Genomic DNA, 26,424 nt, shown 5'->3' on the forward strand with positions numbered 1-26,424 from the left:
TACGAGACGCATATCGACACTCAGTACACCAAACCGGCCCCCTACCATACCGAATCGACACAGTGATAGCGTGGCACCAGTACGGGGCCCAGATCTAGATGGTGTACCTTGCTTGATGGTGTCGATGAGGATATGTCTATAGATCAACTAATTGCCCATGGTCGTGGTCTAAGTGTTGTCATGCCTTCCATGTCGAGTGTGTTGACACCGAGCTCAATGCCCACTCCACTGCCAGACCCTAACACCGCCCCCCGCCCCCCAAATCGCTAACAAGCCACCGCATGATAGCAAGGCCTCCGATACCAGGGCTGCCAATCCATTCTCCTTTGGCTGATGAATCTCCGGTCTGCCCTCCTCTAACAATAATAAGTACTGCAATTCGAATTGTGCGGTTGCATATGCTGGTGGCAGCGTCGCTGGTAGCTTTGAGGCAAAGGGGAGGAGAGGAGAAGCGTGGGGTCAGAATAGAGAGGCTGGGGCCTAGCTCTCTAAAAGGGATTAGGGAGTGGTGTCACACCTAACTCGAGAACAAATGAAGCACAATGAGATAAGTATTAACTGACTTATTTGATGCCCAATGCTTGAGGCCTACTGGTCGTGGTATTCAATTGGATGGCTATGAGATATCGACACCCAATGTCCATTGTGTTCAACACTTGACCCATTTGCTCAGCATCCCAATTGAAGCTCATGCACTCACTAAATTCATTGAAGGGCAAAACCATCCACCCAATGATATCCCAATGATATAGAGAATGAAGGCAAAAATGAATCGCGAAAGATGCCACTGCCTAAGATTGGTATCTTGATTAATTTTTTTTCAGTAATGTTCCCCCAAAAACACATAAATATGTTATAGTTATTTATAACAGAGGTAAATGACATGCCAAGATCAAGTTGTCAGATATCATTAAAAGAAGCAAATTAAGAAACAATACCTGCATGAGTGTGCCCATACAGGTTATTGTCCTTCAAGTATTGTTCATACTTTCATTCAGTTCACATTATATAATTCAGAATTGCTATTTTTCCAGTACCTTTTATAAATTAAAAAAAAAGGAATATTTTTTATCTCTCCAGTTTATTTTTAGTTTTCCTGAGATATCCAGTTACATTTGACATGTACAACATAAGATAATGAAGATAGAATATTGATATGTTTATAAGCAATGCTTAAGAATTTAAGGCCAAGCTAATTAGTTCAAGCATTGCCTCCACTAGCTCTCAACCATCTCAAATTTCATAAGACTATTAGAAAGTTAAGACAAGCCTATGAAATCAAAGATCTTTTGAGTTTACCAAAAAAAAAAATTAATCAAATTGAAGTCCTTCAGTGAAAAACAGAATCAATCTAAGGAAAAAACAAGAAAAATGTACATATGTTAAGAAAAATTAGTATGTCTTTCTTACTGTAGCACAAAGGAAAAATGGTATCAAGCCTGCTGATAAGTCATTAGAGATTGCTTCCAAAGCTACTTCAGGACAAAGAGAATAGTTTGAATTTCTATCAGCCTTCAGCACTCTAAAGTTGTCCTGAACAATCCCTGCAATCTGCCATTACAAAAATTTTAAGTTGACCAATGTTGACAATTATGACTATAACTAAGTCATAAGCTACTAATAACCAGCTATTTGAAATGGCAAGTTTGTATACATACCATGCACATGTGCATGTGTTGGTTACAACAAATGCATCTAAAAAATAGTGTTTTTTTGTGCATAAGGTAGAACATACAAATTTATAAAAAAATGACTGTCTGTACTCAAAAAAATATTTAATATGTGTCAAAATTACTAACAAAATACTATATGAGTTTGAGCACAATTTCAGTACAACAAAAACATGAGGAAAAACTTAGGATCTACATTATATCTTTAGACATTATGCAATCTAAACCAAGAGTAGTAGATAAATTCATTCGATGTAGAAGGACATAACTGTTTTCACTTTTAGATGCAGACATTTGAGGCAACAGATTATATTAGTATGCATGAATGCATGGTATGCCGTACCGGCCGGTACGAGCCGGTCCGGGCTGGGACCGGTACCAGATCAGCGTGGGATCCGGTACCGGAAGCTTTTTATTAGAAAATCGGCCGGTACGACTGTCGTACTGGTACGGAACCGATACAGGACCGGTACATACCGGTCCAGACCGCCACTGGTACGCTGACCGGTACCGATACGGCGGACCTTGCATGAATGCATAGCACAGAAATGTACATAATCATATGCATGCATGCATAAATATAAATAGGCGTGTACGTATGTATGTATATATGTATCCATATATGTATGTGTACATGCATGTATTTTATACATCTATGTATGTATCTGTTCACATGTATTACGCACGTATATATGTACACATATGTACGTATGTATGTTCAAGCATGAGCTGGATGCATCTTCTAGGTATCAGGTGTTAATGAAGGGATGATAATAATGCAAAAAAGGGCAAATGGTCAAGTAATAATAGAAGCGCAAAGTCAATAAAGGCTTAGAAATAAACTGGATATCACATATCTATGTCAATATACACATATTTCTATGTGTGAAAAATCTATGTCAATATACACATAAGTGTACATATACACTTACATTTGTCCATGGTCATGCAATTTTAACACACCAACACAATGAAAACCATCCATTTTTGTGTCCATGATCTACACATGTCAAAACATGTATAGATTGAAAATCAATCGACTTAAATGTTTAGAAATTTTAGATCATAGCAAAACATGGTCTCAAATTATATTTACCATTCATTTTTGCACCTACATGGTTCATAGGTTAGAGATTACCAAAACATATGAGCATTTCTAGTGGTAATAGATCATGATCAATGGTGTGGATGTTCAATTGAGATGTCCCGTTGTTGATTTTGGAGTCGAGAGTAGATACCCTCTCCTCTCAGTAGGAACAAAGTCCATCTCTCTCTCTCTCTCTCTCTCTCTCTCTCTCTCTATATATATATATATATATATATATATATATATATATATATGTCTATATAAATATTTATGTACATATGCATATACAAGTGCGTGCATTTGAAGGTTTGAAAACTGGCTCTACTGTATGACACTCCCGGTACTAAGGGACGCCAAGGTGTGTCAAAGGTGTATCATACCCACGGTATTCCAAGCCGTGGATATACCATGAGTAGATACATCATAGTACTTGCAATACCTAGATGTGACCAGTACACCCTCATACCATGGTGTTTCAAACATTGGTATATATACATATTTTATATATATATATATACACACCAAAAAAAAGAAACACAATATGTACAAAACACCTAATAACTTCAACAACACCTACAAATAGGCAAATAGTCGCACATAAAAGCACCTAAATAACTTCAGCCGTACCTACAAGCCTGCACACATATATCATAGCATGCATACAATAACACACAAACACAAAAGCACATTCCCGAGCACATATATCAGTAGCCAGAGATTCAGCATTGATAATCAAAGTGAGGCCACTCATATATCATGGGGCTAAAAGTCCAAATATCCTCATCCAGGGATTTAAGTACCGATCCCATACTGGCTTAGGAGCATACCGTACAAGGAAAGTATCGTACCAATATGGTGTTTGGGGCTTGGTACAAACCCGTACCAATACATGGTGCAGGTGTTGTGCTAACTCCAGCATTATACCATGTGCCAAGGTTTTAAGAACATATACTGAAGGTGGTACCGTTTTTTACCGGACAGGTATAGAACCAGTCCATCTTGTCCCAGCACACAATATTGGGTTGTGTCTCATCTTGTACTGAGACGCAGAAGAGTTCAGTTTTTTGCTGAGAGAAAAGTCCAGTTTTTAAAATAGTTGCTTCTTCCTAATACTTTGAGTAAAATATTTGTCTTCTTTGGGCATATCTTTTTCCTCGTTTCATTGGTTAAAGAAAGGACCTACGCACAGGTTCGAATCCCATATGGCCCCTCATAAAAAAATATCTATTTATATCTTCACAATATATATATATAATTATATATCTATTTCCACAAAAAATATTATATCCTTAAATTATTATGTATAATAAATATTTTTGTTCAAGAAATTAGTACATTCATGTTACCCACAAAAATAATTTTAATGATATCCCTTTTCTTCTGAAATATTACGTATACTTATCTGACACGAAACTATTACATGACATACAGAAATTAGTAAATAATAGCTTAACAATAAACAATTGCTATAGTCACCTTTTTTAAAAATTTATCCAAACAAAATAATAATGACAAAAAAAGTTTTAATGATTCATCTAAATAGTAAAAAAATAATTTTGTTGATAGAAATAACTCATCTAGATAGAAAAATACTTCATTATAACTTTAATGATGACCTACAGATAGCTATTTGCGAAAATATTTTTTCCAGATGGCAAACAAATTTAAAAACATCAAATTTTAAATTCATCCTAGCAGAAATAATTTGATGATGACAATAATAATTTTAATGATTCATTCAAATAGCAAATTTTATTAACAAAAATACTTCATCAAAATAGTGAAAAATATTTATTGTAATTTAATGATGACATCAGAAATTTATTGGCAAAAATAATTGTTTCCATGTGCAAACATAAAATCAATCAAAAATATTGTTATTTAGATTCAAACCCATGTGTTTCATAGAAAACATAAACCTCCAACCATGAGGACAAATGTCCAATTCCATAATGTGTATATATGTACAGATTTCCTTTTTTTAAAAGCGTAACACTCCTTTACTCCTCCACTCCCCAAACCTTATGCACCAACCCTCTTTACTCTTCTGCTCGTCCCGTCCGCTCCCGTATCATCCTCCCGTCTGCTTCGCTCCATCATCCTAGTTTCATGAGTCAATGCCCTCTACCACCAACACGATACCATCGCAACTACCCCTCCCATGGATGAGGTCTCCCCATTCCTCCTCTCCCTCTCATGATTTTTTTTAAATTAAGCCCCATCGGGATACCCCTCGGACCAGTCTTAGTGCTGACTGATACCGATCTATTTCGATCAAGACACATGATCCATTTTACTAGTCATACTAGGCCTTGTGACGGTTGGTACAAACCTGACCCAGCTGGGAAGCCTCGTTTTTGAGAGTTCAGTGACTAAGAGGACCCCGTCTCATTTCAGCATTATTTAAAACCCTGACTATGTCATACCATAACATGCCAGTAAGATAATAATAAAGGGTCTGTTATCCAGACCTAAAACCTTGTCCTCATCTAATAAGTAAATGTCCTCTTTTTGCTCTTTTTTTCATTTCTATTTTCATTTAGTACATACAAATAAGAAACACCCGTATTTCAGTTTGATAAAAATACTTAAAAATTCAAACTCTTCAAGAATCAATGAAAGTACTCCTCAATCCAGGGAAAATTCCAAATTGTTGGCATCAAATCAAAATTTTACCTTTAAATGCTGAGGTATTTCTCAAATCCTCAGATCTTATCGATTATGTTATACCCAAGGTCCGCCGTACCGGTACCGGTCGGCGTACCGGTGGCCGGCCGGACCGGTACGGTACCGGTCCGGTCCGGTACGTACCGGCTGGTACCGGTCCCGTACCGGCCGGTACGCGTTGGTTTCAAAAACCACAGCGCGCGGCGCTGTGGTTCTAAAAAAAAAAAAAAAAAATCGTACCGGTGCAAGGCCGGTACCGGCCGGTACGGGCTCCGAACCAGCCGGTACGGGCCCGAACCGGCCGGTACGCACCCGTACCGGCCGGTTCGGATAAAAAACCGGGAAATACCGGTTTTTTATCCGTTCCGGTACCGGTCCACGGCCGGACCGGTACGTACCGGCCCGTACGGGCCGGTACGGCATTCCATGGTTATACCCAAGCATCGCTAACCAGCAAAAGAAGTATTATACATTAGTCAGCAAGGCATGCCACTGAAAATGATAGTAAACAATACTTGCTACTTCAATAGGCCGATTAGTTTTCAAACATTGCACACATACATATCTACGTATGTATCTATGCATAAGTCGGGTTATTGCAGTGACATAAATACACACACAACATGCATACTCACAAAACCGCACATTTTTTACACCTTAAAACTTTAGCGAGGCATGCATAAGGTGCACCTTTTGAGCTTCTTCATAAGGTTGCCTCGCCGTGAGGCAGGCAAGGAACTGAGGTTGTACTTTGTGCCTCAGGCATGCCTTAGGCACAACTTTAACAACATTGTGAAGCAAATGAAGCATTAACAAAGAAAATATCCTTACGTATGTTTCAGCAATAGGAAATTAAAGAGAAACTAAACAATTTGTTATAATTGATATAAGAATAGAGAGCACATACCAATTAGCCACATGCATGTTCACAGACGAAATATAGGGCAATTAATTTATCAGAAGTAATCTTAAGGTTCCTTTGTACTTTGTATTCATTTTGAGAGAAAAGGAAAAGGTTTACTTTAAATTTGTTAGCAGAACATTTAAGGTAGAATTCCAAGATATAGTGTCGCATCATATTTACATACCTGGCATGCCTTTTGCAGAGCAGAGTGTGTTTGATCAGAAGCATAAACTACCAATTTTTCAAGAGACTTTTTCCCAACCTTCCTCAAAATTTTATCACGGGCAGCCAACAAGACAACAAGAACTGCTTCACTAGCTGTACCTTGGATTACTCCCCCACCCTGCCCTGCAAAATGCTCCTCGTGGATCAACACCACATGCCACAGATTATTGAAAATGAGTAGAAGATATTTAACTGACGACATATTGAGGTAAATATAATCAGCATGCAATTGCTATGCCCTATGTGAATAAAATAGTCATTTGGGGTGAGAGTGAGAGTAATCTTGCTATAAAACATAGTTTTATAGCCTGGAAGGAGCTCAATACGCCAGTTTCTCATGTTCCTGAAGATGCAACTCTCAACTCTATACTGGATACTGATAATATTGCAGTCGACAAATATAAATGGACAACAACAATGGCCCACCTTAATCACGTGCAACCATACCACGTCCTATTATATCAATATAAAAATTAAAAACATGTGCTGGTGCAACTCTGAGCCAATATAACATAATTCAGTGAGTAATATCCTGCTTTTCATTGATATAACATGTGGCCTGGTTGGGATGATTAAAAAGCCAACAAAAATTTTCAGAATAAGCTGTCCTATTTACAAGATTATGGTCATGGTTGTCACCCTTTTCATACAATAAATGGGAAATATTGTTATTACTATGAAAATTGAAAAGTGTTTATACATGTTTCCATTTGATCACTGAGCAAGTGTATGAACATTTCAGCTATTTGGTCAATACTAGACATTATGTGTTCTTTCATGATTATGTGATCAAGAGTTAAACTACATTTAACTATTTATAATGTACATCAGTTTTTAGAACAAACATATCTTTGCAGTTGTACATTTTAAGCACTCAGGGATTGAGTCTTTGAGACTTGTAACCCGTGATACTCTGCATAGAAATTTATCCCTCTGAAGGCATTCTCTCTTGTGTAACCAAAAAAAAGGCATTCTCTCATGGATGTAAAAGGGTGCAACCGAGCATAGAAATACATGCAAGTAAAACCAACTAAAGACAATGGAGTATCCTTCAAATTGGGTAGTCCTGGGGTTAAGGCAGTTGGAATCACCTATAAAATTTCAGCTTATAACTCGACCCATCTATGATCCCTAACTTTATTTAATGAAGATTGCAGGTGTCCAGATAAATCCATGACTACTTCAGCATGTTCCTTACACAAAACCCTTCCACACTGACCACATCACATTTCTCCACATCCATTTGGATTGATAACATAAAGTATATTCTCAGAATAAAGACCAGTTATAGATGGTAAGGAAAAAAAGCAGCAAGGTCATGGAGAAGGAATAACTTTTGCTTTTATTAGTCCTGTTATCAAACACAGAGTCTAAAATCCGATTCTCGTATGTTTGGAAGGGCTTAATCATCTTCAACCTCCACATCAATGGATGTGAGCTAGCTAACAGATTTAATAGAAAAATAATTAAGGCCCCATTTGGCAAAACTATTGGCAGTAGAGCTTTCAGAAGTAGAGCTTTTTGAAGTAGAGCTTTTTGAAATATAGCTTTTATAAAAGTTATTTGCTGTTTGGTAACTACATTTCTAAAGTGTTATAAAACTTTAATATGTTTTTGCTACACAAACTGAGAAAATACTTTTGATATGACAAAATAACCATAAAGGACATTGCATGGTATTATACAAAACAGTATAATAAAATATAATATATAGTATACAACTCCTGAATTTTGTCTGTCTGACATCAATCAATTTGATTTCTTGTTGTAATTAGAAGTGTCTTCACTGTCCAACAGATCCAGTTCAGAAGACTTGCTATAATCCAGGATTTCTTTTTGCATTTGACAGCCTATATGGTAAAAATATTTCTATCTTTGACAGCATAAAAGAAGATAAAGACAAAAACCTAGAAGTGGGACAACAAGCAGGAGATATAACTATCTAAAGCTAGAAATAGGATGCTAGGAGAATGGTGGAGAGACAAGGAACAAAAGCACGGCTATTTCACATGCAGCTTAGTGTATCGTAGTCATCCACATCTATGATAAAAGTCGGTTAAAAATAGCTATAGGAACAAATACTAGCAATGACAAAAGAAAATTAAAAAACTGGATAGTCCCATCACTTGATTTTACTTGACCCAGAACATCTAACTCACGGAGGATTTAATACAGCTGAAAATTCATCAAAACAAATAGTTTTTCATTTTCTCATATTAAATTTTAATGTACAGCTGAAAAATAATGAAAACACATAGTTTTTCATTTTCTCATCTTAAATTTTAATTATACTAAGTCATACAGTTACTCATTTTTGCTAAGAAAACATTGATTTCATTGCAATAATGTTAATATGACAAATGGGTACAATAGAAGCTTCCAAAATCTAATTGAGGTATCATAATTCATAACATAGAATCAGGCATATGAACCACAATTTTAAAATTTATTTCACCCATGTTCCCAAGAATTTCAATCGACATACAAAATTTCACATTAACAGACTCTCATCATCTACTTTGCAAACTTAATCATTTCATCATAGAGAGTTCTTCTAGTCCTCATCTCATCAACAGACACTATATCATCTATGAAGCATTCATCACAATAAGATCAAGCATCAATGGAATTGTGGCTGGTAGAAAGAGATAAGAGCTTAATGGTGATCCTTGATATGGGTCCACGGTGACCGGATATCAATTTGTTTATCCATAACCAGTGGTGAAACTTAATAAAAAACCATATGCTTTCTCCAATTCCAGAAAATTATCTTAAAGTTTATGCACACTTTGATTCTAATCCCTAAAAAGTCTATCATCATGGTAATTTATTATATGCTTTCTCCAATTCCTCAAAGCTCATAAGCAGGATTTTTTATCATCTTTATATCTTTTTTAGTAATTTTATAAGCAAAGCAACATCCATGTCATCCAATGTTAACCTTCCTAAAGTAAAGGTCTAGAAAATCATTTGCCTTTTCCTGATCTGTGTTCCATCATCTTTTGATCTTTTCCATATCTCACTAGTATGGTTCATAGCTATGATCCCACTATCTTCAGCGAAATGTTGAAAATCACCTCTGTTCATTTATGTAGGTACTTAAAGCTAAAACAGGAGATGGCCCATGCAACATATCAAGATGAAAATGGTACCACCTCCCACCCCTTAGGCAAGAGGGTTCAATCCTAGGGCATCACCCCTCACTTCCGGCCCCTTGTTTCCAGGGATTTCCCTGCGAGGTTCCATCAAAAAAAGAAAAAAAATGAAAACAAGTCAAGAAATGCTAATAATGAATCACTACTCTTGTATGTATTAGCTCAATAAACAAGGTCCATTAGAGAATACCTAAAATTTTATTTATAATTAAGCACTAAGCTCAATGTCACCCATTCAAGAATGAGAGTGTCATTAAATGACACTGATTTCAATCAAATCCAACTAATTCCTTCAAGGATGTTTTTCTAACTTTAGTCAGAGAGCATATATGGAAGCATTCAGGTGATGCAGAGTCATATGCCCAAACTTACCAAACAGAACGTGGATAAATGTCAGGAATATCAATAACAATATAATCGCAATCAAATATATTGTCATTGACATGGCATATGCTTGAAAAAATTCCAACTGATTAATCTACAGTTATCTCAACTCTTACCTGCTGAAAAGAACTGGTCAGGCAGCTTCAGCATTTTAGCGAGCCAATCTAAAACAATCACTTCAAGTTCTGTTGCAGCTGGAGAGGTGACCCAACTGAAACCCACAATATTAAAACCAGCACTGAGCATCTCTCCTAAGAATCCAGCTGTGCTGCTATTAGAGGGATAGTAGGCAAAATATTCAGGGCTCTGCCAATGGGTTATGCCTGGTATTATCTTCTGACGGATATCTGCATGTATTTATTTGCATAATAGTACTGAAGGGCACAGGAAAGAAAAGCATTATATCATAAAAACAGTCCCTAGGATATAGGTTTAGATTTCTTAATAGAATCAAGAATGGAGCAGCATAAGTCCAGCTAAGAATTTTCACCCTCAAAGACATCTTGCAAACTTTCAGGATGATTAGGAGCTGAATCTGGCAGAAGCTCCTTAAGATATCCAGGCTGCAAAAAAGATCAGAATCAGATGCCAGGCCGCATATAATGATTTATGAATAAACAATATTTTTTAAAGAAAAAGTAAGTCAAGTTTTTTAATCTCAAACTAGAACATTATTAAAGTTAACAAATCATGATTTAAAATAATGTTCGGGCAGACTTTGCAGTTTATTCAGTTTGGAGCCTCAGCTCTTCTAACTAAAGCGGCATTCCATATGTTTGTTTTAGTTCGACTAATAACTTGCTAGTTAACTCATTTTAATGATCATTAGACACTGGTCCTACAAGAAGAAATATCATGTGAGAGAATGAGGAGGTCCGAGAAGAGAGAGAAGATGAAAATATGCAAAGATTGTGCCTACATGCAGGAACAGGATCAGTGGAACAAGGCAAATGCAACATTCATCGTTTGAACCTCTTCTGCCTCTACTTTGAATCCTAACTAAAGCTAGACCCTAAAAGAATTCAGAATTAGTTATAAACATGCTCTCCCTAGTCAATAAAACAAATCATGACTCATCATGCACATCACAACGACTCTAGCTTTTGAAGCATAAAGTTATATGTTGACTAAATTCCATTTCAAAGTTGCTTGATAAACCATGCATATCAAAATAGGTAAGTAAGCAAATGATAACAAGGGATTTTCCTCAAATAAACATGTAAAGGTTCTACCAGGTGCATTGGAGGTTTAGGGTTTTGTAGTACTCTTACATTATAGAATCCGCATTTACTTTTATCAAATTGAAAGATTTCACTCAGTGATCAGTTTTATTCCAAGCGGTTTCATCAAGATCATCCTTCTCATAGTGTAATGCATCTTCATAGATCATTCCTTCTTTCCTCTTGTAAATTCTTCAAATGAATCTAACTATATTTCAGTTCGTCACAGAGTTCCAGACAAAATCAGCAGCACAAATTGCAGAAATCAAGATTTGTTTAAAACTAGGCAGACCATTATCAGCTAACAAAATAAAGTAATAACCTCAAATCCATTTTACACAAGAATTAAAAAAAAAGATAATAAATAATAAAAGCCCATAATTCTTTCCACTTGCTCTCATTTTCCCCAAACATCGAGAATACTATTTCAGCAGCAAGGGCAGAGTGCAAATTCACATAGCAAAGAAAAGAAAAGAAAATTCACCAACAAGCATACATTTCTTGAATATCAAGGTCCGACATGAAAAACAAGAATATTTGCTAAAAGGAAACAATCTCGGCAGCCTTTTCAGGATTATAAACCTAAATATTTAACAACTAGCCGTGCACAGCAAGAATTAGCGAAACCCTTCACTCAACAAAATCAAGAACGTAGTAATGCTTTAAAAAAAATTAAAAAAAATTGATGAAAAAAATAAAAGCCCATAATTCTTTCTACTTGCTCTCATTTTCCCAAAACATCAAGCATGCTACTTCATCGGCAAGGGCAGAGTGGAAATTTACATAGCAAGGAAAAGAAACGAAAATTCAGCACAAGCACACGTTTCTTGAATATCAAGGTCGGACATGAAAAACAAGAATATTTCCTAAAAAGATGCAATCTTGACAGCCTTTTGAGGATTGTAAACCTAAAGATTTACCAACTAGCCGCGCATATCAAGAATTAGCAAAACCCTTCACCGAACAAAATCAAGAACGTAGTAATGCTTTAAAAAAAAGGGAAAGAAACGTTGAATACCTTGACTTGGCTGAGAACCGGAAAGGACTCGATGCTTTTGTAGTAATCGGCGATGAAATCAACCATCTTATGGCCGTACTCCCTCAGCTGCTCCGCGTCCATTGGCTTCAAAGTATTCTCCCTTCAAGTAGAACAAGAAGAAGCCCAGAATAACGTCAGAAGGAAAATTGATTGGAAGAAGGATTCAGTGAAGGAAATAATCGATCTTTACATCGGAAAAATACGGTTATCGATTCGGCGAAAAACGAAAGGAGCAGAGAAGTAGAGGGGGAGGGGGTGGAGCGGAAGAGACAAGGAAGAGACGAGGAAGAGTTTATATTGGACTGGAGGGAGGGACAGCTCCAAACCGGACTCATTATTTTATCCGCAGGAGGAGAGATATATTCAATAATAAATTAGTAAAAAATTGGTGCAAATAAACATTATTATAATTTTGACTGGATTTTGACTGGAGAGATTGGATTCAAAGTTGGACGGTAAGACTGTTGGATGGCCACGATGATGCTAACCAGATCTTAGAGTCGTAGGATCTTGGGAATAAAATATATTCACGTTTTCAAATAATTTAAATTTTATTGTTTTATATATTATATTAATATAAAAAATTAATATATATTATATTAATATTATATTAATATACTATAAATATATTAAAATATTGAGTAATAATATTTATAAATAATAATATATTTAATATATTAGTACATGTATTGATGGATATTAGTTAATAAATAATTGACAAATATTTATTAATTATCAAAAAATCTAAGATAGGATTTATTTATAATTAATAGATTTATTTATATACCAAAACACACTAAAATTTATTTATAATATAAATATATATTTTTTGATATATGCATAATTAATTTAAAATATTTAGTAATTCATGCAAATTATTTCAACATTCGAAATAGTCAACATTAACCGCGCTTATATAACTAAGCTATAAATGTCTAATAGAAAGACTAAGAAAAAATGTTATTGCTTAAATTATTTATTCAAGAGTATTGCTGAAAATTTAGCAATGTTTTTGTACAAGATTACCTCTAACCAAATATAGTAATCTCTTTTCGATGCTATTTTTTCAACTAATTTTTTCACTAACCAAATATGGCAAAATTTATTTCTCTGGCAGTTATTTTTTTCAAATAGATAATTTCTAGGAATCGTTAGATTACCTATAATCTGACATATCCCAAACACACAAACCCTAAAGTAAAACCTTTTTACTTCTTTTGCTAGTTGATTTACCAGAAAAAGAGTCAAAATGAGAGCAATTAACAGATGGCCACATTCTTGATTTATGGCAATGGAGAATTTTGACACCATTTAACTTATTGCTATTCTACTAAATGCCACTTAAATTTAACAAGAGCATGCATATTGATCTTTTAGTTGATTTTTTTTGTTGTTGTTGCTGCTGCTATTACTTGCTAAGCCAGGTCACATGTTTTAGCATAATAGACAAGCAACAACCCATGGAATTGGCAGTGATTAGAAAGCAGCCATATTAACTTCATTTGAATATAACAAGCACCCAATTTAAACCCCAATGACTCTGTTGGTGTTGCATACAACTTGGGTATCCTTCAACCGAGAGCTGGTGCTGCAAAACAAAACAAAACAAAACAAAGAAGAAAATCTCTTGTCCATCTTAGTGTTATACCAACTAATCTGGTTCACCAGTCGGCTTCCGCATGACAACTGCTCGAAAATAAAGACATTGGTAAATATAGGACATAATTCATAGCACTACAGATTGGCTTCCATGTTTTCGCAATGTCAGAAGGTAATGGAAGAACTTATGTTTTCCCATGGAGTCAGGAATAGAGCTCCTGGTTCCTTCAGTCAGGGTAGACAGAAAATCCAGCCAGTACTAATATGAATTTTAGCCCTCCGGTGCCAATGTTCAACTTGGCACCCTATCTTGGAGTTGCTCAACTAATAGAGAATGTTACCTCTGATGCAAGCTGTGAAACTGGAAAAGCCTCATTTCAGTGGCTACAGATACAGGACTAGGTTGATAAAATGTTTCTGAATTCATTACCATGCATTCGACAATATTGCTGGAGCGACATAACTGGTTTTCCATGTGTTCAAGATTATATCGATAATTGAGGATGGTTGCTGCTGGTTGATTGCACTGGTTACCAGAAAATAGAAGCTGCCAACTGAAGGAACAAGAAAAACCTCCTTAGTTGAGCAAATCTATATGAAACATATCTCTAGGTCTATCCTTTTCGCCTTCCATCATTACCAATCATCTGCTAAACAAGACAAACTTAGTCATGTAACAGATATTGATCCGAGCATGCAGAACCTAAACAACTCCTGCTCCCCAGGTTCAATCAACAAGAATGTATCCCAGATAAAACATTGTTAATCCAGAGCTTACAGCTTAGTAGATCCAATGAACACCAAGTCCACAAATAACCTCCCAAAAATGGCTACAACTCATGGGTTTTTATAAACCACCAAAGGCGAAGTCACCTGGAAGCACCCTTGTAATTAGTAGATGCTCCATATTTATCCATCTGGGTAGAAAGCAAACCTAGAACTTCTAAGGTAAGCAGATAACCAGACAGCCTTGCCGTCCGCAACATCAAGTAGAGACATTCAAGATAAGAGAGGCTTAAACTGGGAAACCATTGCAAAGAGACCAAAGATTTGAAATGAATGAATTGGCCAAATACTATAGAAATATAAATCCAAGAGAAGAATGCACCCCCATATATTCCCAAAGATTACAAGCTTATACCACCCTATTTAAAGGAAAGCCTTCTCTTATATACATCACCAAAGATAAAAAAGGAAACTTAAATTTTAGGAAAATAAAAATCCTAGCCAATACCTACACCTTTTTTCCCCTTGAAACCATTATACCTCCTTTCACCTCAATCCTCCCTTCTATCCACCTTTCCAGATTTTATTCATTTACAACCCAGGAGTCGTATCCCCATCTTGTATGCCCCCAAGCCCATTTCCCTTGACCTACTCCTGTATAACCTCACCACCACCCCAATCCCCACCTCAGAATAAGAGGGAAAAAGATACTAGACAAAAACATTAATACAATGTTTTTCCTCGTTCTTCGTCTAAGAAATGGCGAACTTAATTACCTCAGCTGCAGTTGTGCTGAGAAAGACCTTGCTGGACGGAGTGGCGGGTTGAGAAGTCGTGGAGATGGACTCAACGTCTGCGATCGCTCAAGCATGTCTACCATGGATGGTGTCTGATAGGCATGAATAAGGCTGGTACTGTCCGTCGAGTCCCCACGGACCGTTGCCCTTTGCCACGAATGCGAGCTGAGCCCTGATAGCATATAAGCCCGCCCAGAAGCCTCGTACCTCTGTCGGCTAGCCATCCTGTCCTGCATCTCCTTCAGCTCTGCATCCAAAGCCAAGCACAACTGGTCGCTAGATCTTCCTGCCAGGGTTTTAGATAATATCCTCCTCCGCTCCTCAAGTATGGACACTGCATCAGCTAGTGCACCCCTCTCAGCTGCAGCCCTTGCTGCCGCCATGGCTTCTGCAGCTTGCACACGATTCCTCTCGCGATCAACCTCAATTGAAATCATCTGGCCCACGACAACTGCTGGCCTCGGAATCCTCAGTTCTTTACCTTCCAAGTTGATAGTCTCATTCAATACTGGGTCTCTATAGGAACAACCCACCTTCAACAGCACAAACTCGTCATGGGCTGGCGGAATGTTTACAGATACCATGAAATCCCTTTCTTCATCAGCATACAGGTCACCCACATCGATTGATCCACTCCGTCCATCAGCTGCCACCTTACTTGCATAGCCGCCTGACTTGATTGGAGCAAGTTGCACACCTGGGTGCACACACTCCACACCCACCAACATCTCTTGCACAACTACACTCAGGAGGCCACCGATGCACTGAGCAAATGCATCTTGAATCACACCCTCCGTCTCGATAAATGAAAAAGTCCCACCAGAGATTTCTGAGATTGAATGCATGGAAGAAGAGTCGTGATCTGAACCGAAACCAAAGGAATGAACAGGTGTTTGATGGCTGGTTGCACCACGTATAGAGGACGGAACTAGTGATTCATAGTGTGACTGTGCTTGCAGGGTTCCACCAGCACTAGAGGTTACAGTATATGTGTCCTGCCCATCGGAGAGAAGAATGATGCTGCAGACTGGGTTCTTCTCTCTGCGCTCCTCGATCACCTTGGCCCCCTTCCTGAGGCCCTCAGCAATGTTAGTGCCACCACTAGCCGCCAGAGAATTGACGGCTTGCAGGGCCTGCTGCTTACCAGAGTCGGACATCCGACAGAGGTGGAAGAGTCGGCGTGCGGTCGAAGAGAAGGCAATGACAGAAAGCCTATCAGAGGGTCCAAGGTTTTGGATAACAAACCCCATGGCACGCTTAAGAAGTGCTAGCTTCGTGCCAGCCATGCTGCCACTGACATCAAGCACCGTGACAAGGTCTACAGGAGCACGAGAGGTTTGTGAGGCCGTTGAGTTTGGATTGACATTTCGGCCAGAAACCTGGTTTGTGCTAGGATGTGGGGCCTTCAGATGTATCAGGACAGTGAAGTTCTCCTGGGAGGCTGACTGAGGAATGGCTGAGAATTCTGGGTATGTCTTGATCTCTACTGTTTTACTCCTACCATGCTGAGAATCTCTAGTCGTATCAGGCTGCAAGTCAAGAGGCTCGTCGGAGGGCTCAAGAGGCTCGTCGTCGTTGAAATAGATTGGCTCTGAAGTATGGAAGAGAGGAGTGAGGTGGTGCTGTCGGTTTGCAGAATCTGCACGAGAAAACCGACGGACAACAGTCATGAAGCCTTCCTCTTGGGGCCAGTTAACTGGGTTTACTCGGGCCCTTCCATGAGGATGCTCGGAGTATGGGGGCCCCTGGAAGGGTATCTCCTTCCACTTGGCTCTGCACACTGGGCACACACGGTTGCCATGCTTCACATTTGATGCTATGCAATGAAAGTGAAACGTATGGGAGCATTCTGCAGTGAAGAGTGCATGGCCATGACCCGCTTTCATGGTGCCAAGACATATAGCACATGTTCGCTGGAGGTGAAAAATTACAAAGAGCAAAGTCAGGATATTTCCAAGGCACAAATACTAGCAGATTACAATCTAGAACTAGTCAGCACAGCCAATTTACAAAAGACAGTATCTGAACTAAAGTAGGGCAAAGATCAAGGAGAAAAAAAATAAACCGGAGACAGAACCACGTAGAAAGACTTCGTGCAATTTCTTTTTAATGCTGTAACACAATCATTTTCAATGGGGCTCAACGAAAAATGCTAACGTTATTAAATCATGCTTGGCCTACTTCCACGATACATAATACATCGGTTTTAAATCAATGATCTGCTGATGGAATAATGTAAAGTCTAACTGAGTCCATTTTACACAAATGAACTGACTCAACCGATAGCAAACTCAGGCAGAGTAATCCACCAGCAGTTTAAACCAAATGAAGAGAAGCTCCCAGAGTAACCACTGTAGAATTATTAAGAAAAGTTAATAAAATAAGCAGATGAAGATGCCACGTTAACAATCACAAAAACAGACGATGATAGTGTATTCAAATTTTGGTCATTGAATGCAGGGAATTTAAAAATATATATGGACACAACCCCTATCCATACTTAATCTGTTTACATAAATGGGTGCTTCTTCTTCTTCTTCTTTTGATAAGCATAAATGGGTGTTTTCAGTGCAATTAACCCAGTCATACCAGTCAACTTATCAACTCACGGACAGATCACAGCCCCAAAGTACAACATGTGAAGGGCAGCCATCAGACTTATGAAACTCTCCAGTTAACAGTTGACAAGGTTATCCATTGAGCAATTAAAACAGCATCCAGGTTCAAGTCGTTCATCAGAAAAGCAAAGTCTGGAAAAGATGTTAAAACTTTCAATTTTTCGAAGCTTCAATGAAGATCCAGAATAGGCTTCACAGTTTCTACACCCACTTCCCAGTTCCCAATATACAAATTGGGTAAGTGTGACAGGACCATGAGCTAGTGCAGGAAATGTTCGACCAATTCACCCACCAAAATGATGGTGAAATCATCATTAGACATTAAATTTCCTCAAACCTACGCTTGTGGAATGTTTGCCAAAAATGGCCAACCGACGTTTAAAAAAAAGAAAAAGAGAATACCAAACGCTGCACACGCAACAGTAGCGTTGCTGACCAGGGAAGCGGCTTTCCCTTTCAAGGAGGTAGGGGGATTAAAAAAAGAAAGATAGTCTGACTTTTTCCCCTTTTCTAATGAACAAGAACGGATCCGTTCCTCAAAGGAACTGTTGCACGTTAACCTCCACAGAGTTGCAGGGATAAAATCGTAAAATAGAAAGGAAAAGGAAAAAAGAAAACTAAAACACCATCATCCAAGTCCATGATTTGAAAGAACAACTGCAAAAGATATGGAAAAGAAGAGAAAACCAGCGCAGAGTTCGGTGAAAAGATGAAAAAACCCCACGTTTAAGCGCGCTTACATCAAAATCCAAAAAAAAGACCTAGTTTTTCAAGGAAGAAAAAACATGTTTTCATCCTTCAAAACAATAAACAAACAAGCATCCTAATTGCAAGAGATTTCTAAACAAATAGCAGAAAAATCGAACCTTTGACGATCTGCTACCGGATCTAGGAAGCCGGAGGCCGGAGGAGGTGGGGGTGGGCGTCGTCGGCATGAGTTCTCGGTAATCCGACACTCCGCCAGACGATGTCGGAGAAGACGCCGCCGCAGCATTCGACGACCTTCCGGCGGCGTGCCCGCCGGACGGCGAGCCACCGTCATCGTCCAGATTGCCCGGAATATAGACGCAAAGATTCGCCGCCAGCGCCCTCTTGGCCCGCCTCCACGCGGTCCCCATTCCTCACAACCAAACCAACCCCCCCTTCTTCCCCAGCCACTGCGGTACGTTCGCTCGGAAACCTCAGACCAAACGAGCTCAAACCGGAGGTATCTCGTTCCTCGGCGTATCTCCTTGTAGCAAGAAAGCGGATCTCGGAGGAAGGGGTGCCAAGATCGGATTTTTATGCGGTTTTTTGTGGGAATGGGGAGGTTATAGAGTCGGAAGGAGGATACGAAGGGGGAAGAAGGCGAGAAAGGGGAGAGGCCGGGTCAGAAAAAGGACTGGGTCGCAAAAGAGAACTGGTACTCCTCTTCTTTAGCGAGCCCTAGCCGCCATTAAAGAGAGAGAGAAGGGGAGAGAGAGAGAGAGAGAGGGGCGGGGGTCGGGGCGTTGGGTTTTGACCTTTGGAAGCAGCCTTTGTGAGGAGGGAAGGAGAGAGGGATTTGGGTAGGTGATATATAGCGGAGAATTTATGTTTGCTTGACTTCCCAAAATGCCCCTCACAATCCTTTTATTCAGGATTTTTCTTTTGGATTAGGATTCTATTAGGCTGTCAATATCAAAAGTCAAAACAGAAGCCAACTTGTTTAAATTAGTAGTCACAATATAATTGCAACAGCTGTTACGATAATCATGGAGGATCAGTTAATAATAGTGATATAAAAGTAATGATTATTATTTAGCTATAACGCTATTGATTTTGATAAAATAATAAGAATTTTTATGGTAATTACAATTTTAGCTCCATAGTTTGGGAGCATAAGTGAACAAATAATGTCAATATAGCCATTAAAATGGTCAATAATAATTTAAAGAGGATCCACAAACTAGAAGCATGCTTTATATTTATTTTTTAATTACCCTCCTGGTCATTTGATTTTTATTAGTAATAATTGCATAAAAGATATTAAGCAATAACTCTACAATTGTCAGCATAAATTTCAAATTGTGATTGTTGCAACTTGGTTAATTTATGGGAACCGGTGATTAACCTTTTATGAAAGTATGCTATTTTAGATGAGAAAATATTAAATGCATATAGAGAGGCCAATAGCGTAGCAGATTGGGTGGTTTATATCCGGCCATCTCGGATATGAATTTGCCCACTTAGAACCTGTTTCTCTTTAGTTTCCACTTACATATGGGGGCATTTTTGTAATTTTAGAAAGAGAAAAAAGGGTTGCATACAGGTAGGACTTGGTGGGCTCGTCCACCTACAAGCCGGAAAAAAAAATGGAGAGAGAAAAGGGCTGAAAAATCCAAAGCAGCATTTAAGAGGAAGATTAGCTGTCGAACGGCACTGCCTTTAATAAAACAAGGGCGGCTGATGGCAGCCCATAACTTGGGGTGGTTCTATATACACCCCCCCTATTGCTCAGGACACCCCCCAAAAATTAAAAAAAAATTAACTACTCTCTACACCCCCCCCCCCCCCCTTTGCTCAGGACACCCCCCAAAAATTAAAAAAAAATTAAATACTCTCTACACCCCCCCCCCCCAAAATCCAAAGCAGCCCATAAAACAAGGGCTGTCGAACGGCACTGCCTTTAATAAAACAAGGGCGGCTGATGGCAGCCCATAACTTGGGGTGGTTCTATATACACCCCCCCTGTTGCTCAGGACACCCCCCAAAAATTAAAAAAAAATTAAATACTCTCTACACCCCCCCCCCCCCCCCCCCCCACATTTGCTAAGGACACCCCTAAAAAATTAAAAATTTCTAAATTACCCCCCACCCTCCCCACCCCCTCACCTAAATTGCTCTCTACACCCCCCAAACCCCCCCCACCCCGCTCTTCCCCTCCAAAACACCTCGCCAACGCCCAAAACCCCCCCGTTCCCCCTTCTCCCTCTCGTCGCCGGCATTCTCCCGATCTCCGACCACCTCGCCGGCTTCTCCCGGAACCACCTCGCCGGCTTCTCCCGAAATTTTTTTTTTTCACGGTTCGTGCTCCGTTCGGCACTGGATCGCCGAACAAAAGGCTTCTGTTCGGCTGAACAGTGCCGGACAGAAGCCTTCTGTTCGGCACTGTGCAGCCGAACAGATCTGTTCGGTTGAGGGTTGCCGAACAGAAGGCTTCTGTTCGGCACTGTTCAGCCGAACAGAAGGCTTCTGTTCGGCACTGTTCAGCCGAACAGAAGCCTTTTGTTCGGCGATCCAGTGCCGAACGGAGCACGAACCGTGAAAAAAAAAAAATTTCGAAACAAGGTGGAACACGTACCTTTGCGGCCGATTCTTCGTCCCAAATCACTAGTTGCTTGTCCATGCTTCGAATGGGGCTTAAATCTCCTTCAAAGATCGCCTAAACGATGTAAATGGATCGAGGGGTTTAAGGGGGGTTTGAGGGGTGTTTTTTTTTTTCTTTTCAAAACGAAACGGAGGAGGAGGAAGGGGGGTGTATGAGAAAATTTCAAGGGCAATATGGTAATTACACTAAAGGTTAGTTTGGGTATTTTTTTTTGGTTTTTGGGGGGGGGGGGGGGGGGGGGTGTCCTTAGCAATAGGGGGGGTGTATATAGAACCACCCCATAACTTGCATCCTAGTTTCAATTTAAGGGACATTGATGCCCTTCTCTTTAGAATCTATGGCAGCCATGACCACCATGTATATATAAAATTATAGTGCTACTCGATTTTTCCAAGAAATATTTATGTGTTGCCACCAAGATAGTTTGTCCTGATAATAAAGGGGCTTGGATTATATCCCAGTTGTCCGAATTCCAAACGCGTAGACATCGATTAAATTAGGAGACTGTATGCCCCACGTTCGGATGGCTCCATATGGATATACTTTTCTTCCATCAGTACTGAGATGGCACTAAGATGATATACTTACATGTAGATGGCTCAGCAGAATTTTTTACAGGTTGGAAAGGGCATGCGGAAACTTGCGACCAGCATCGAACATTCTCTTGTGGAAGAGGGGCCCAGTGGGGGCTGCTATATGGGTGGAGTTCTGCCCTCCCCCTCCCCTCCTATTTTTCACAAAAAAGAAATATATGTGTGTTTAAAATACTACTCTTTTGCATTGAGCTTTTCACTATATATAAAGTAAAATGTTTTCTGAATTATTTTTCAATATATATCATCAATTATTTAGTCAGATGTCACTATGCTTTGATGTTGCCGGATAATAAAGTTGGCTGTTCTTGTGATTGTCATTTTATTTTTTTAAAAGTAATAAATAAAAGTTTATTGAAAGATCCTGTCATTGTTCTTATCATTATCAAGCTGCGATGTAAGCAGCCCACGGAATCAGCATATGAAAAGTCAAACTTGAAGTTGTTATTATCCTTGAATAGCTAGTAATAATTCTTATGAGACTTTAATATTACGGCAATGTCGTCATCTAAATTCTTGTCATTCCCTTTAATCTTCGACAAAATATCATCATTACATATAATATTTGATTTGCCAAGAATAATATGATAGCAAAATGGACTGGAATAGTGGATATTTTTATCAATATTTTTTTGATAATTTCTAAATAACTTCAATCTCCATTTTGCAACCAAAGAGAAATTGTAAAAAGAAAAATTTTCTATTATTTGGTTCTACAAACTAAATACGACACTGCACGAATTCATAATTTAGTTTTTAGCATTGGGAGATAAATTCAAGGTACCCAGACATTTCTTTATTTAAGTTTGAAAAAAAATGAAGTCCCAAAAAATGAACCTATTTACTCCATTCCTGTAAATAAGAAAGAATTCTTGAGTCTATCCATTTTGTATATAACTAAACTTAGATTAGTACATAATTAAGCCATAGATGCCAAAAAATCTCCACAATGATGTTAGAAGAAAGGTGTATATATATATATATATATATATATATATATAAGTTTAAAAAAAATTCTAAAATATGAATCTTCTTACTCCATTCCCATAAATAACAAAGAATTCTTGAGTCCATCCATTCTATATATAACCAAACTTAGATTAGTATATAATTAAGCCAAAGATGCCAAGAAACTTCACAATGGTGTTAGAAGTGTGTGTGTGTGTGTGTGTGTGTGTGTGTGTGTCTAAGTTTTTTAAAAAAGTTCTAAAATGTGAACCTTTTTACTCCATTCCAGTAAATAACAAAGAATGCTTTGAGTCCATCATCAATTGTATATATAACCAAACTTAGATTAGTATATAATTAAGCCAAAGATGCCAAGAAACTACTGCACAATGGTGTTAGAAGAAAGAGATATATATACATATATGTATATAATCTTCTTAGTTCTTGATGGTAACATTTATATTGACCTTGAAACTTCTTTCAACCAACATCTTTGCATCATCATTTTCTTCCCAGAAAACATGGGGAGGGCCATGATCCCTGGGCCCATAGTATTTGATCATTAGGTGCATCATGATTGAAAGGATCCCATCTCCTTTGCAAGTTTTGCCCACCAAAGTGCTCACTAATTAAATCAAAAGGAAGTCGGATCCCCGATGAGCTAAAAGCAATCCTGATGTCGTCTTTGAGTGGGGGATTGCATCATGGTCTCTTTCACGGAACCCATGAGTAACCTTCTGACTTTGGTTTTCGTGGGTGCAGGGCCCGGCCCCCCTCATCATGATGTGGGCTTCAACTGTGGAGAACCCATGAGCTGCCCTCACGTGCATGGCATCCCCCTTAGCTGTCACACCGCAGACCTATTGGGGCGCTTGGTATGAGGTGATCGTCTCAGAATCAAGGGTGATGTGGGTGGAGTGATGAGATCACCGTGTTTGGTTGCACTACGGTGATCCTACGTGGCGGTGATCCTAAATCACCTCCACTTTTCAAATCACCGCCCAACTCGGTGATGGGATATCCGTCCTTGAGGTCGGAAATCCAAAATCACCCTAAGATAATAAGCCTGTGGTATTATGTGGTCGGTGATCTTGGATATATTCCCGTATCATATCAAACAAGTTACTCATGGATATCTGGAGATTTTTAATCACTAGACCATGGCCTACCAAACACATTGATCTTAGATTATTGGGAGCAAATCACCCCACTATTCAGATCACCGGGGATCTTAGATCACCGTGGTCATCCTGTTGGGGTTACCAAACGCGTCCATCATGACTCATGAGAGATGGTCGGCATTATAGACGCAACTACAGTGCTAAAATTATGGACCTAAGTTTGGTTAGTTTGGACCTCACATGAGAGTAGAAATTAAGGCATGGTAGGTCAGAGCGTAGTCGTATCTTTCAAGCAAAAAAAAAAAGATTGATTTTTTTTAAATATCAACCATTGGATCATATTTTGCACAAATTTCAAAGCGCTTCAACTTTTTTTTTTTCCTCAACAGATATTGAAGCTTTTTTTTTTTGTCTGCTCGCATAGATCTTGAAGCGGCTATCATGCGATCCAACAGTTGATGTCGTGAGAGAAGAAAAATCATTCTTTCATGAAAGATACACCCCAACCCTTAGATTAGATTCTAAGTTTCATAAGGTGAAGTTCTATCTATGATAGGCGGGAGTTGCAACCACTTAGACCTAAACCAATTGATAGGCTTGATGGTGGTCCAAAGATCCAGTATGATTCAAAAAATTCAACAAGAAATTGAATATGGTGCTCTCTATACACACACACACACACAGAGTAGGGGGTTTGGGTCTATCCCAGGCCCTGAACTTGGTCTTTCATAACCTGTTTAGTGGGGACATTAAATATAGATCCCATCTTGACCACCACCAAAATTTAGAAATGTTGATAGAATTCCAAATGCAAAACCTAATTTCAAATCAGGCCTGCCACAAGAAAAGGATCAAATATTCTGGATCGTATATTAGACCCAAACAGCAACAGGAGGCACCTTCAACACCGAATTATAGGATAATGTTGGTCGTTCATGTATCCATATTACAATCGTAGGATTTGAAAAAATCATAAACATCCTTACTTAGTAACAACAATGAGACTTGTCATTCTTTATGATTATATACAAGATTATAGAAACATTGTCATCAAGATTAGCAAGCTAGATTTACTCGAATCGGTCCGAACATGTATGGGTCTAGGTATAGATGCCAAGAACTTTCCAAGTCCCAGGATGGGTCTCAGAAAATTGTACTTCACTCAATCTGGTGAAATATGATAATTTTTATGAACTCGATATGATCTATATCTGGACTTAATAGTTTGTCCAATATATAATGTATAATTATTTTGTACCATAAACATTTTTTTAGGAGTTCCTGTTTAGGGATTGAACCTAACATATATTAGATCGAAACCTGATATGTGTTAGGTAGGGTATGGATCATAATGCATCGGATCCAACATCTTGGAAAGCATTTTCATTTTTATTAGTGATTATAGGGGTCTATGATTTGTAACCATCTCTCTCTCTTTTGGTAGTATTTGCAACTATTCCCAATAGAGTTGAGAATTAATTATCTTAACCATGTGATAGGTTGAATTTTCTTAGTCGTTAAAAATGATTACCGAAGGCGACTTGGACGAGCTCCGGAGGTTTTTCCTGGAAGAACTACGTATTTGCTCCTTTTTTGCCAACTATTTTTTTTTGATTTTGTTGGTTGCACTCACACTGGTAATGTGTGAGGCACCGTTGGACGACCCCCCCCCCCCCCCCCCCCCCAAAAAAAAAAAGAAAAGAAAAAAAAGACAACAAATAGGTTGAATTTGTTGTTTCTCAGTTTCTCATGTCAAATTTAATTATCATATTTTTTGCAGACAATAATAAGTTAAGAGTATGTAAGGATTTCATCCCTTGTTTTTGCAAGAATTCATGCTTGATTGATTAAAATCCTTGAATCAAGGATTTTAAAATCCTACACAGCTTACCCAGAAACCATTACACCAGATAAATCAAGGAAGCACGTGAGAAGCGTTTGAGCCACCACCTTTCTCTCTATCTCACTCCTTTATTGCAATCCCTTCTCTTGCAGCACCACCTCCTCATAGAGTAATCGTCGAACAAAGCTCTTTACGTGACATAAAGTCGAATCTTCTTTGTATTTATTCAAACTGTCACCTACAGCCGTGGCGTGCACCTCCGGAAACTACGCAAAATATCAACTTGAGCAGTCTCAGTTGCAAGAATTGACCTCAATCCCATGCATTCAGTCTCTAAATTAGCTGCTATATAAATGATAAATAATAATAGATTATATAAATAATAATGCAAGGCTAATATAGGAGAATATTATGAATCTTCATGACAAGCGTTAGATGCGAGAATACCGAGACTGGTTATGAATTAGTGCGGGTCCAAA

General features: G+C 38.5%; 2 protein-coding genes across 15 annotated transcripts in view; both read right to left on the reverse strand.

Moving 5' to 3' along the window:
• The window catches only part of AAS (Pyridoxal phosphate (PLP)-dependent transferases superfamily protein), a 35,905-nt gene extending 23,129 nt beyond the window's left edge, over nt 1–12,776 (reverse strand). For 3 of the 14 annotated variants that reach the window (XR_015976320.2, XR_015976318.2, XR_015976319.2), the window contains exons 1-6: nt 12,542–12,776; nt 12,331–12,451; nt 10,583–10,655; nt 10,209–10,439; nt 6,513–6,676; nt 1,411–1,551 (exon numbers count right to left, since the gene is read on the reverse strand). Coding sequence is in view for 8 of the 14 variants with exons in the window: in XM_088718345.2 (XP_088574471.1) it covers nt 1,411–1,551; nt 6,513–6,676; nt 10,209–10,439; nt 10,583–10,655; nt 12,331–12,451; nt 12,542–12,543 (732 nt within the window). In the remaining 6 variants the exon portion in view is untranslated. Of the gene's footprint in view, nt 1–1,410; nt 1,552–6,512; nt 6,677–10,208; nt 10,467–10,582; nt 10,656–12,330; nt 12,452–12,541 lie in introns of those variants that run through there. The other 11 variants (XR_015976323.2, XR_015976322.2, XM_088718347.2 and 8 more) reach the window with 9 other exon arrangements.
• A 2,260-nt stretch (nt 12,777–15,036) lies between these two features.
• On the reverse strand, nt 15,037–19,620 carry LOC103722149 (E3 ubiquitin-protein ligase WAV3-like). Its single transcript, XM_008812595.6, has 2 exons — nt 18,958–19,620; nt 15,037–17,386 (listed from the first exon to the last, which is right to left on the reverse strand). Exons 1-2 carry the CDS (start codon nt 19,207–19,209, stop codon nt 15,449–15,451), a joined length of 2,190 nt encoding a protein of 729 aa, XP_008810817.3. The 5' UTR covers nt 19,210–19,620; the 3' UTR covers nt 15,037–15,448.
• Nucleotides 19,621–26,424: the final 6,804 nt, after the last annotated feature.

Source organism: Phoenix dactylifera, chromosome 3 (assembly GCF_051530095.1).
Source record: "Phoenix dactylifera cultivar Ajwa chromosome 3, Ajwa_hap1_PhDact_Kaust_v1.1, whole genome shotgun sequence".
NCBI lineage: Eukaryota > Viridiplantae > Streptophyta > Magnoliopsida > Arecales > Arecaceae > Phoenix > Phoenix dactylifera.